Raw genomic sequence first — 14,722 nt, forward strand, 5'->3', positions numbered from 1 at the left:
AGATATGCAGATATATGTAATCAAATCACTTAAATCTATTACTTGTTTCTGTTCTAGTAACCTAATTGAAGTGATAAAATCTTGAAAGAATGAAGATAACGATAAATGATGAACTGAAGGACTTTGCTGATTTTATCATCACCATGTCCCTAACACACTTTAATATCGATTTATTTTCGAATCAAAAGGTAAAATAAAAAAAATCAATATAAAAATTAAAATAAATAAAATATTCATTTCCACATAACACTTCCTTATTTGCTTCAACAAAGTAAAAAAAAAAATCAATAATTTGGTACCTTCAAATTCAATTTGTGCAAATCAAAGACATTTCACATCAAACCTAACAGCAGTATATATGCAAAAAGTAAGGTATATTTATGTTAGAAAGCAAGCATTTATAATTTTATGTCAGAAAGCAAGCATTTATAAACCAATTACAATTCCACAGGGTATTTCTATTTTCATCTATTCTACATGTTAGTGTTATGAAGAATAACAATATTTATATAATTCATTTTTGTATCTGGTTTGCAAGATTCTTTATGTGAATTCATGTGTTGAAACAAATTTTGTTGTGTCTGGGGAGTCATACTGCCTTAATAGTCAATGTCCATTGACAAGGTGGCAAAAAACAATGAAAATTTTGGAAAGGAAAAAATAATAAATAATGAGTGGAAATTGAACTGGTAAGTGTGTTAGATATTAAGGCAGTATGACTCTCCCCAGACACAACAAAATATTTATATAATAATACAAAGCATATCAATAATGATTTCTAACATTGGCACACAATCAGAAATTTTGAGGCAGGTTACAGTCAATTAACTCAATCCCCAATATATATTTGTGCATCAACATTGGGGAGATGAAACGTAAAGCCAAGCACTGAAGAATTTGAATTTGGAACAAAAGGATGTAACTAAATATCATGAGGTATTTTACACTTTCATTTCATGTAGCCAACCATGTTAAAAAAAAAGCTACACGTCAATTTTCTCTTTTGAACTTTCAGTTTTAGCTAATATTCTTTTATTCCTTTACTTGTTTCAGTCACTTTTTGACTGTGGCCATGCTGGCGCATCACCTTAAAGGGTTTTTTAGTCGAACAAATTGAACCCCTAGAACTTTATCCTTTGTAAGCTTAGTACTTTATTGGTCTCTTAAGCTGAACCGCTAAGTGACAGGGACGTAAGCACACCAACATCAGTTGTAAAGCAATGGTTGGGAGACAAACACAGACACAAAGACACACACACACAATGGGCTTCTTTCAGTTTCTGTTTACCAAATCCACTCACAAGGCTTTAGTCAACCTGAGGCTATAGAAGAAAACACTTGCCCAAGGTGCCACACAATGGGACTGAACCAGGAACCATGTAGTTTGGAGGCAAACTTCTTACCACACAGCCACTCTTGCACCTATATATACTTTTTTTTAAACTCTTTCCAAGTGCTTTCATTTTCCATTACTTCTCTCACTCCTTACAAAAATTTCAAAAGTTTGTAGGGTTTCAGATTTGGTAATTTCAGATAAATGATTATCAAGTGCATTACTTAAACTAAAAGAAACACAACATTCTAGAAGAAATTATTTGTAATATGATAAGGTGACACAAAGGTAACAATGCCTTTGTTCAATATAAATGTAAAAAAGTGGGCGTACTGAAAAAACAAAATTGTATTTGATCAACATTCCAATAAGTTGAGTTTGGCTTTGAGAACACAAAATATCTGATTAGCTTTTTGACCTACTTTTGTTAAAAAAAAATATATGCAGTTCTATTTTCAATGCCTATTTGAAGAATTTACTAATCAATTACTATTAAAGTACAAAATAATGGTGTCAGACATTTATTCAACACTTACTCTAGCCTACTTAATTTCTATTGATTTACAATTACAAGGAAAATATTTGTAACATTTGGTTTATTTTTCTTTGATATATTATCAATAAAGATGTATCAAGTTAACTTTTCAACCACACACACACACACACACACACACACGCACACATATATATTACATTATTGTTTTATCATCCAGTTTTTCCATACTTGCACAGATCAGACAGGACTTGTTGAGACAGATTTTCTAGAGCTGGACAGCTTTTTTGTCATCAGCTCTCACCTATTTCCAAGTAAGGTGATATTTCTCCATGGCCAGACATGTTTTTCACAGAAGACTGGAAACAAATAACATCACTTGTTTACAAGTATCACATGATGTCAACTCAAGGACACACACACACATGTTCAGTTTTCGTCTATTAAATTCAGTCACAAACCTTTAGCTGGCCCCTGGGGCTACAGTAAAAGGCACTTGCTAAAGTTGCAGTGGGACACACAAATATATATATATATCCAAAAATTGAAGCATCGTTGATCTTTGTCCTCCAATGAACTCTCCCTATCACTATTTGTATAGCCTAAAATAATACAGCACACATACCCTTTTGTATTTTTCTTTTATTACATCCAATTTTCAAACTTCATAGTGACATTTATTGAAAAAGAACTATTTGAAATCATTATTACTATTATTATTGTTCTTGTGACTATTGTGATATGTGACATTAAAGTCTTGATAAACTTGTCATACAGCTTTCAATTTTTTGTGACTGAATCATGAATTTCATTTATGTGACAGAAAATGATATCTATTTTTATCATCTTTTATCCTTTTTACAAATAAATACTATTCACACATATGAAAAATATCTTTATTGTGCTAATGGTTTTATAACCAACAAGCTGTGTGCATGCATCATGCACACATAAGGTTCTAAGCAAAATGTAATTCACAATTCTTATTCTTAATTGTGACCAGTCACTAACTACCTTTTGGGAAGGTAAGAACAACTATCTTCACTATAAATATTCTTCCTACTTTCTACTATAGGTACAAGACCTGAAATTTTGGATGAGGCATCTAGTTGACAACATCAACCCCAGTGCTCAACTGGTACTTATTTTATCAATCCTGAAAAGATGAAAACGATCTTAATAGATATATAAACCATACTCTTTCTGCATTTACTAACAAGCATTACAAACCTGTTATTGATGATGACCTGACCTAATATCACCACCATGTACAGCAGAGACACATGTTAAGTATTGAAACAGGTTTCATTGAATATTATAAAAGAAATTTGAAATTTATTTCCTGAGAATAAATCCCATTGACATTAAGTTGTCTTTCATTCTAATAAGGTCAATAAAATCAACCCAGTATATATAACTTCATACTAATTTAATAATTCATTAAATATTACAGACTTTACTGACTATCTATTGCAGTAAATTTGTTCTAAATGAAAATGAGCATGGTTGATAAATATTTTGATCTTTTGAGACCAGTTCATAGCAGTATTCAATTTTAATTTTCATTTCTTTGGGGTTTGTAAATCAATAGGTTTACAAGTTTTTAGTACATCTTATATAATTTCCCCCTGTCTTCTGCTTAGATGTAAGAAAGCCTTAAGGCTGATGAAAAATTTGGAGCAGAGAAGATTAACCATTTTGCAAACATATTATAAAACGTTTGTATATTCTGTATATTTTTGGTTCTGAAACACTCACAATAGATGGCAGATGACTATTTCCAACACTACTGGCAATGCCTGCCAACTGCTAAAAGGAGACCAAATAAAATCTTGAACGTTTTTTTTTTTTGGGGAATTAACCTTAACAAAATCTTAAGATGGTTCCAGTACAAGAAGTATATGTAGCAGATAAAAAAAAAATGTTATGGTATGGTGCACCATAGTAAACACAAGAACAATAACAACATGAATAGTTAAAGAGCTTATACTTCAGCCAGACAGTAAGAAGTATATCAAGTGGTAGAAACTCAGCTAAGTGGAATGGAGATCACACCTATATGAAGAATAGAACAGGTAAGGTAATATAAAAAAAAAACAATGAAATGAAAAAAGAGAGTAAACAACTTTCAAAAATAAATAATTAGTGACTGTAAAAGTTCTCATCTACGGTTCATACATGAAACAGAGACTAAGATTAATGGATATTATATGTTGGATATATAAAAAGATTTGGTGCATTAGTTGACTGTATTAGATAGAGAACTGGCACATAAATGAAATTATACATTTCTGCAGGTTTTGGGAAATTCTCAGACATCATAAAATACAGACCACAGGAAAAGGATATCTATTCTTTTTACATGAAAAAAAAAAAAAAAGGAATATGTGAATCTGATAATGAAGTAGAGGAGAGTACAAGGATCAGTAATGTTTACTAAGAAATTCAGTCCTTTCCTTTGTTAATAACTAAATATTAGACTTATCCCTTTGCCAAGCCCAACACATTTTCAACACATACAAGACAACAGAAAGAAAGCTACCAATAGATTCCAGCCGAGCATACATTTTTTTTCCTCTTCACACATTTGATTTATTTATTGACAAAAACAGATTCTGATAAGACTTGTCAAAAGAATCTATTCAAATTTTTCAATTACATAAGACAAAATGAAAACCAAATGAGCTTGTGTGAAATATAGTACCAACGAATCAATGTTTGTTCAGGTTACATAATTCACATTAAATAAAAGACGATATCGTTTCTGGCATTAAATGACTTGTCCAATTACCTATAGTTTATTAGAAAAAGAATAGAAGAATAAACATCCTGATACACAAGTTAAATGAATGTCTTACGAGTGTAAGTAGAGAAATGATTAGTGATAAGATGAAGTCGACTTGTTTAAACAAAAAAAAAAAAAGAAGCCTAATGTACTCTTAGTTAAAAAACAGACGTCTATTCTAGAATGGTTAAATATTATTATAGCTAAAAAAACATATCTTAAAGTGCAAGTCTAAACTAAGAGGAAAGATCTAACATTTAACAAATATCTCTTTAATCTCACTTACATCTTCACAAAAAACATTTCAACTTGACAACCTTTATTTATTGATAGCTTTTATCATTTCAGTTAGAAAAGGCCTATTGCTCATAATAACTAGAAGCCCTTTCACATTAGTGTGGTAAACACAATTGATATTTTACTTGAATGTATGTGTAACAAAGTTGTTGTTTGGCACCAAATCAGTCCTGATTGATCAAAACACTCTAGCTGTGACCATCCAGTCTTTTACCCAGGCATGTTATACAAGGACTTCATTATACAAAGTGTTCTTTTGTAGATTGGAAGGATGTAATATGAATGAGAGTGAACTGAGTAATAACACACAGAAGCTCCACAGCTTGTAATTCAAAATATCTCATTGGATGAAGGTAGAAAGGATGTTCAGAAAATTGTAGTTCTAAGGAGAAAGAATCGATTAAGCTGTTTAGTATGGAGTCTTAGTAAGGCACAATAGGATTAACAAGAGAAAGAGGTGCAATGTGTGATTTTGTGAGGGGGTAATATGAAATTAGCAAGCTCAGATGAGCAGCAATAGAAGTGACAGAGACGACACACCATGTAGTAGGCAAGCAGTTGAATATACTGGAGTGTAAAGTCTTCTCTATAAGGCAAATGACATCATTTTGGATGCATGCCAGCTTTTATGCATGGCTGCACTGTTCCAAATAAGTAAGCAGTGACTGTTCAGTGCTGAAAGTATGATGTAGCCCAGAAGAGGAAACCAAATTTTTGAGGTGTAGTCTAAGTTAGGTTATAAAAGAGAGATTGATATGAAAGGTCATTGAATAATTGATTATCAGTCAGAGAACTGTATGAACAGTTTTATTTCCAAATCTGTATCAATGAAACAAAGTAGTGACTTTCAGTTCTGTACTTCGTAGATCTTATCACATTTTGGCAGAGTATATAATCAGAAGGCAGTGATCATATGTTTTATGCACAATAGAATTTACAACTTGTAGATTTCTCCATTTCCCCAAGTAAGTTAACACATGCATAATATGAGCTACTGTTCTTAATTTTCTCGAATTTATGTATTTTTCTTTTCTTTTCTTTTTTCCCATAGTAAACAGAAAAATAGAAGTTTAATGGTAATATAATGCTGCGTACAGAATTTCATTTTATGTGTAAAATTCAAGACACAACCCAAAAATTACATTTAAATAAGTGTTTACAAAACTCATCAAGGCATTTTAACTAATAAAACATATCCCCACCCATCATAGAATCCAAATTTTCAAACAGATTCTTTTGTTTAATCACCTCATTTTTTATTATTCAAAATACATCTGGAACAGATTTGGAAAAAAAAGAAAAATGAGAGAAAAAAAGAAAAAAGAAAGATTTTGTATTTGTAGATTTTTTAGTCAAACCAGAAGCAATTTAAAATTTGGCAATTTTTTTAAAAGAGATTTGATACAAAAAAGAAAAAAAAAATGTAATGTTTGCATAAAAGCAAACGTTTGACTAAAACTAAATTGAAATAATAAATGCTGCATACGGTTTTTCATGTTCTATAAACAGCATTACATATAACAAGAATAACTACAAAGGTAAGATGCCTAGCTAAATATTGTAGAATGAATGTATGAGTTTGTGTGTGCATGTATATATAATACAGAAGATGGGGAAAATAAAAGTTGTGAGAGCAACTGTGCAATTTGAACCTCATGTCTACTGTACATGATGTAACTCTGCTAACCGCAACAACAAAAAGGACATCACAACTTTTGACTGTCTAAGTTTGAAAATTCAAAGTAATTACAATGACATATTGAGGAGACTCCCATTGGTCATGAATGACCATAGGATTACACCTAGAAAGTTACCATCCGAGGCACAAGTCTGGGCAAGGTTGTTTGTGGAAGGCCAGGAGTTGCCCATGTATACCAGCCTCCCTTCTCCACACCACTGATGTTATCCAAGGGAAAGGCAAAGGGGCCGATACAGCTTGGCACCAGTGATGTTGCTACTCATTTCTACAGCTGAGTTAACTGGAGCAATGTGAAATAAGGTGTTTTGCTCAAGAACACAACACGCAGCCTGGTTCAGGAATCGAACTCACAACCTCATGATCGTAAGCTCGATGCTCTAACCACTGAGCCATGCGTCTCCACATTGACATATTAGTGGCCTGTCAATGGGGATCTCAGTCCACACAGTATTCAAGGTGTAGCATGTATATTTAATATAGAATATATAAATAAGTTGTTATATTGCATGCTGTGTAGTTGTGCTAACTACTACACTTAAACAGACATACATACACACTATTTTGTGCACAATAGATTATTAATCTGAAAAACTGCAATAAATTTAAACATTACAAACCTCTCACAGTCAGTTGGTTAAATATGGATATATGCTATTGATGTGAGAAAAAAAGATGGAGGGAATCTCCTGACAGACTGTTTCATGATTTGTTGATAGCTCCTCAAAGAAGATGTACCTGGCTTCTTTCCTCAATTAATTGAATATATCAGCTGTTATATAAAGCAGTTGAAAATTAAGTTAGCACCATGGTGGATAGTGCTAATTTACATACTTGTTAAGAAGTTTGTTTTGCAATAACGAGGCTCCAGTTTCAATCCTGCTGTGTAACATCGTGGGCAAATGGAATTTTCTACAGCCTCAAGTTGACCCATATTTTGTAAGTGAAATCAGATAGACAGGAGCTGTATAGAAGCCCAATATGAGGAATGTACCTGTATCTCCCCTTCAGCAACACCTCTTCTCCTGTCAGTATCACACTTTCACTTTCCTTAACCCTTTAGGATTTAGATTTCTTTGTCTTTTGTTTATTTATTTACATTATTTTGAATTAATCAGGCATTATCTTGTAGCTTCAATATTGCAAAGTTGTGATAGTATACTCTTAGAATGACATTGTAGGGTATGTATGAGAAGTTGGATCTGGTTTGTTTTAATTTAAAACAGGTAAAATATTTTGGTCAGATATGGCTGGGTTAAATGCTAAAGGGTTCATACCATACCAACATTCAGTTGAGAGGAGTTCTTGTCTTGTGAGTTACTTCGGGACCTCACTAGTGCCAGTACATGTAAAAAGGATTCAGTCGCTCAGTAAAGTGGTTGTCTTTAAGGACATCCAGCATTAAAAAGCATGGCAAAGCAGACATAGGAGCTCTGCACAGTTCTCTGGTTCATTAGCTGCTGTTGAACCATGGTGCTAACTTCCATGCCATCATAGAAGTCAGATGTTAAATGTTGATGATGATGGCATATCTCAGATTCAGCATACTGCACTGCCTCCCCTACATTTTCTGTTAAACAATTACATGAGGAGAAAGTTTTTTCAAGAAAGAGTTTGCAAAATACAATGGATGGATAAGACACTTGTTAATCTAGGTTATCCTGACATTCTCATGACAATTACAAGAATAGAAGAAATGTGATATCGAATAGTTTAAGAATAGTTTAAGAGAAGGAAGTAAAAGTGGCCCAGTTATTAAATATTCTAAGACAGAAGTGATGAATATATATTAGGTTAATCCAAACAGTTATAATACAAAAGGAAAAATAATTAAAACCACTGACCAGTTAGAGTTATTTAGTTTAGAATTTTTTTTCTTCTTTTATTTGCTGAGTCTGGATGAAGGGGCAGTGTCTATGGCCTTTGTAAGACCTCTCAGATCAGTGAGGTTGATGCTATTAATGTTTTTCTTGAATTTTTATAAGTCAACAACTGTCAAAAAGCAATGAGCAGGGAAGGAATTCCAGAGGGAAGAAGATTTGGGGTGGGGGAAGTGAACACAACAAAGAGAATGGGAGGTAAAGAGACAAGCTGGATGGGAGTGCCTAAGAGAAGGTTTGAGAAAAGAATTAAGTAGAATTAAGAAAGAAATTAATAAAACAGAACAAGTAATCTATATGAAAGTTCAACTGTCTCTTGACACATAGCAAGGTAAAAATTTATACAACCTTGATAAGTTTACTATATATATGGACCCCCCAAACTTAGCACAGTACCACCACATTTCATGCTAAATTCCTAGCTTTTGAATAGTTAGTTAGTTAGTTAGTTAATTTGGCTCAAAAGCAAATAGCAAGGCCATGTAGGGGGACATGGAGTTAAGTACAGGGTGGTGTTCATGTAAAGAGTTCAGGCCACTTGAGGTCAAGGGAGGCTTTGAACAAAGTGGTCGTCGGCATCTTCACCATCTCGTCTGGCAGCTTGTTCCACGGATCCGCAACCCGGACGGAGAAAGCTCCTCTCCTTCGATTGAGATGAAATCGTCGCAGGTAGAACTTTTCGGAATGACCCCGCAGCCGACGCTCTGGAGCAGGAGTGAAGAACAGCTCTTTCGAGAGGTTACACTTTCCGCTTATGATGTTGTGGGCGAGAATGAGATCACCACGGCGGTGGCGTTTTTCAAGAGAATAGAAGCCATACTTAGGATATTAGAATCAGGAGGCAAGATAATGTAACCAATGAGTAAGTGAGAGAAATGGTTAATGTAACACTTATTGATAAATTAAAAAGATTTTTTGAGTTGGAGATAGCTGGTCACATCTGTAGATGAGATGGTAGCACTGGTGTGATGGAAAATGAAGGAAGAATATTGAGATGAACAGAAAAGAAATGGTACAAGATTGGTGTATTTGACAAACATCCACCAAAGCTATGTGCACCATGAGGACTAGAATACACACGCATATACACACACTAAAATTTCACTAGTGTCACTAATATTGTTTTCAATGCTCATTTTCTCAATGTTGGCATAGGTTATTTTATTCTACTAAATAATCACTAAAATATCATTTTACCAATAAATTCTTAAGTACCCAAAGACTGCTCCAGTTTTTTTTTCCTAAGCATTAATTAAAAAGAGGAGGAGTATCTATGACTGCTGAAGGCCATTGCAGAAGCTGGTGTTCAGTTTGAATGTCTAAGATCATGTTAATGGGAAAAATGTTGGTAAAGAAGGAGTTCTAAAAGGTTAGAGTCCTAGGGTGGAATGAGTGGAAGAAATGTTTAGGATTTCAGAAGCGAATGCTTACTCAGATAAATGGGTGGTAAGTCAAGTGCTGATCATGTAAAGTGGAGGAAAGTTGTGGAAGAGGAAGACCCAGGAAGATATAGGGCAAAGTTTTGAAGACCAATCTCAAAATGCTGAACCTTATAAAGGAGATGACAGAGGACTGAGATATGTGGCACATTGCTGTACTTGAGAAGACCTGCCCATCACAACAGACTTGAGATTGTAAAGCCAAGATGCCATGTAAAAAGCATTGGTGTGGATGCTGGTGCCATGTAAAAAAAAGCATTGGTGTTGGTGCCATTTAAAAAGCATCCATTACACTCCTGGAGTGGTTGGCATTAGGAAGGGCATCCAGCCATAGAAACCATGGCAAAACTATGGAACCTGGTGCAAGCCCTGGCCTTACCAGTTCTTGTCAAGCCATCCAACCCATACCAGCATGGAAAATAGACGTTAAATGATAATGAAGAGGATTGTTAGATCAGAGGTTTTTGTAGTTGTAATAGTATTAAAAAGAAGAAGAAACACTATGTTTGTGAATCAGAAACTGTAGTGTGCCGGTAAGAGAAGCTGATAATTCATATAGTCTAAATAAGTAGTGCTCCAATGAGAGTCATTCTTCAGCTTTGTAAAGTGTCAATTTATCAGGGTAGAAGTATTTTCTGGTTCTGTATTTTTAAGGGTGTCTACATTAACATTTTTTGATGGTTGGGTGTGATTTGAAGTAGATTTGGTTACTATTTCTAGCAGGTTGATTGGAAAAATAATTTAGGTGGAAATTTGTGTGCCTGTGTATGTGTGGGAGGGTGGGGGTGGGGGATGAAACAGGCAGCAAAAGTATTGCTAAGTCACATTTTGGTTGAGAAGTGAATGGTAGGAGGATTCTACAATGTTTGCAGAGGCAAGAAGATCAGCTGCAGTTGAGGAAGCAATAAAGTTGGCAATATACAAATTGTACAATCTGTTATAATACCAGAAGAACCTTTTTACCAAGCATCTATTGTTTCTATATATTGCATGCCTATATCTCTCTTTACTCTTTTACTTGTTTTAGTCATGTGACTGTGGCCATGCTGGAGCACCGCCTTTAGTCGAGAAAACTGCCCCCAGGACTTATTCTTTGTAAGCCTGGTACTTATTCTATCGGTCTGATTTGCCGAACCGCTAAGTTACGGGGACGTAAGCACACCAGCATCGGTTGTCAAGCGATGTTGGGGGGACACAGACACATACATATATATATATATATATATATATACACACACACATATATATATGATGGGCTTGTTTCAGTTTCCATCTATCAAATCCACTCACAAGGCTTTGGTTGGCTCAAGGTTATAGTAGACGACACTTGCCCAAGGTGCCATGCAGTGGTACTGAACCCGGAACCATGTGGTTGGTAAGCGAGCTAGCCACTCACTAACTTTATTTTTTTAAAGCCTATTTGCACTTAATCTTTTGTGCCAATACCTACTTTTTACTGACACCGTGATATAAGTAATAGTACATAATACCAAATTCCAGTTATTTGCAAATAATATCACAAGAGTCTGTAGTGTCAAGTTGTCTGCACTTAAATATTCTTTTCTTGATAAAAATGGAATAAAAGCTTCGACTGTTTGGAAAAATTGGGACAACTTCTGTATTGTATGCTAAAGGCATATCTGTTATGAAAACCAACCACTTTTATTTTAAGTTGATGGAAATACATGTATTTATATTATTTACTGATTCATGAACCTTATTATTTACATTTCTGATATGCACACTTTATAAATGATGTCAACAACACTTAATTTTCTGCTGTTTTTCTACAAACTTAACTGTGAACCCAATCATTACCTTGAGATTATTTAATGCCTTGTAAGGTCAAGCAGAAATATCAAACCAAACCATTTTGGAAATCTAATTCATTTGACATCCATAAAGACCTTCATTTCTCAGTTCATAAAAGTACTTGAACAAGCACTCTTTGCTTAAAGGTGAAAGGTTATATTCTGCTTTGAGGTCCTTCAGATTTTATTTAAACTCTTTGTTATTCAATCCCTTATATTACTATGAAGTTAATATTTTGTTACACTTACATTATATAGTATATTCTTTAGAAAATGTACATGTAAATGTTTTTGGTGAATAAGACACTATTCAGTTGCACTCAAATTCTTTCTTGAGTGAAGATACAAGTCCATTTTTAAATCCTACCACAGATGGTATACCATCCGTAACTAAAAGTTATTAAGTTTTATGTAGGGCAAATCAAAATAATTGTTACTGATTTGACCTCAAACATCTTCACCGATGATACTCCCATGCATCAATTTAATAACAAGCGAAATGGTGTATCATAAAGTTTGTCAATATCCCACATACAAATATAGCTAACCAAGTTGCATTTACTTTATCTGTTGTATTATCAACAACTATTGAATAAAAACACACATTCTGATGCTGCTTGTTTTAAGATTACTTAAACAATATTAGCTATGTCATTTACATAGTCAGAAACTGTTCTCCATAATAAACTGATATTCACAAACAATCTGCCTGTTCTGGAGTTAAAATTCATGCAGTAGCAACTTTACACTTGAAAAAAAACTTTCCTTCAATGCACAATTTCACTCTCTTTGCAGTTAGCTTAAACATTTCATAACTTGCAGAAGTATTTCCGATATATGTCTTTTAAAAATAAACTGCTGTTTGCATAAAGATCCTTCTAAAAATGAGTTTGTCTAAACTTAGGATCTCTTTCTGTTTTCTAGGTTTTTTATGTTTGGACAAATAGTAAGATTCAAGGCGGAACTTTTTATAAAGTGTAACTGAAACTTTACAAATATGATATAGATTTTACTTCTTTGTAAAAATAATAAACTATCCATTTATCATTAAATAAAACAGTATTGCTAGCAACTTTTACGTGTATTAGTCATTTTAGAAGAGTTATATCCACATCAGTACTGATTTAATGAATTACCAAATGCTAAATGTTAATTGGCTGCAATAAAGCTGTGACTATTACTTCTTCAATTTGTACAAATTCCAACTCATGATTAATATCACAAGACAAGTGAAACAACTAAAAGAATATTGTTGATGCTTTATTGGGTGCTAAAAGGAACTTAAATTATTGCTTTGGTTTTAAGGTTTAAACTTTGATTTTTTTAATGGGTCTTTAGAGAACTTTGTCAGTGGGTAGTTTTAAATTTGAATGCATGAGAAATTTTACTTGTGGGTGGGGATTTCACCAACTCTAATATAAATGATCAAAGATTATAAATTTTCGAGAATGAAACTTTGTCCTTATATTTCTTAATTGAGCTTTCAGAAGATGTTATGGATAAGGAATATGTAAATACAAAATAGTATTTAAAAGACTGTCACTTACCAATGAAATCAAGGGAACTCTGGTGGTTGCATGTAATTATATAAGGCCCTTTAACCACTTCGAGATTTTTCTTTCCTCTTGTTTCAACATCTATTCCCAAAATGTACTTCACACACCAAAATGTATATTTTAGAATCCTACAAGGAAATGAAAGCAAAATTAATAATAATAAAAATCCAAACAATGGGAAAAGGTATGTATGTGTATATATATATATATATATATATATATATATATATATATATATATATATATATGTATATATAATTGAAACAATATAAGAAGAACAATTACAAAAGATAGAAATAAAAAGGAAGATTTTGATGAATTTCATGTTCTTTGTTAAAAAAATTCATTAAACTCAATGCTTATTTTATTTTTGTGCAATTTCTCAAGCTCCTTGTTTTAACTCTTTAACATTCAAGTTATTCTGTTAAACTTTAGATAATAGGTAGCGATTTTCTTCACTACTTCAGGGAGTGATGACCCTGCCTGACACGAGTCCCAGGCACAGCTGGCTCTGGCTGACAGTACCTGGTATGGGCCCCTATCCAGGGTTACGGAAAGAAGACAACCTTCAAAGAAATCCGGAACGGAGCCCTGTAGGTGGTTTAGCATTCGACTCGACACTCTTCCGGCAGCTCCTGCAACCAAGCTGGTGCCAAACGTAATACTCTGCACTCCTTTGTCAGCAAAGGTCGAGAGAGGAATCCTGACGATTGGGCTACCCAGGATTTTCTTACATCTAACCCAGGCCTGCGCAAAACTGGAGAGGAAACCGGAGGGGACATGAAATGTAAAAACCAGACTGGATTAGTTTATGTGCAACTCCATTGTCTCTCGAGACAAAAGGATGTCAACAACTCTGTTAAATGAAATGCTTATTTATTCTCATTGTTTTGAATTAATCATGCATTATCTCATTGCTTTGAGAATTCAATAATGTGATTGTTTATTTTTAGGGTACTTTTAGGTTTGTTTATCATTACATTGTAGGGTAGGTATGAGAGGCTGGATCTGGCTGGTTTGAACATAAAACAAGGAGAATATTTGGGCTGGATATGGATGTTTTAAAAGCTAAAGGGTTAAAATCAACTGACTGAAATCTTGCTTTAAAATTTCATGTTAATTTATGTTTCACAGCTTAATAATTAAAAAAGTTATTTTTACGACATCTTTCATTATTTTCCAAATTAATTGAAACAAACACAATGTACTTCAACTAATCTATTGAAAGAAAAGGATTAATTATATCTAACAAGAATTCTATTTTTTTCATTCTTAACTTTGTAGTATTTTTACATGAGAGGAAACATTCAACAGCCTTTAATTAATTAAATTATGTCTAGCAGCAATTTTACTACAGGCATTTAATAATTTAGTTCTCATTATTAACTTTTTCTTACATCGGTTCATAATCTTAGTTAAGCCGATTACACAA

At 33.4% G+C, this 14,722-nt stretch overlaps 1 protein-coding gene across 1 annotated transcript in view; it reads right to left on the reverse strand.

The window, feature by feature from the left end:
• Window positions 1–14,722, reverse strand: part of LOC115232561 (1-acyl-sn-glycerol-3-phosphate acyltransferase alpha) — a 76,722-nt gene that overhangs the window by 12,571 nt on the left and 49,429 nt on the right. The window contains exon 2 of the mRNA XM_029802514.2: window positions 13,282–13,418. Coding sequence (XP_029658374.1) covers window positions 13,282–13,418 — 137 coding nt within the window. The remainder of the gene's footprint in view (window positions 1–13,281; window positions 13,419–14,722) is intronic.

This window comes from Octopus sinensis, linkage group LG2 (genome assembly GCF_006345805.1).
Source record: "Octopus sinensis linkage group LG2, ASM634580v1, whole genome shotgun sequence".
Taxonomy (NCBI): Eukaryota; Metazoa; Mollusca; class Cephalopoda; order Octopoda; family Octopodidae; genus Octopus; species Octopus sinensis.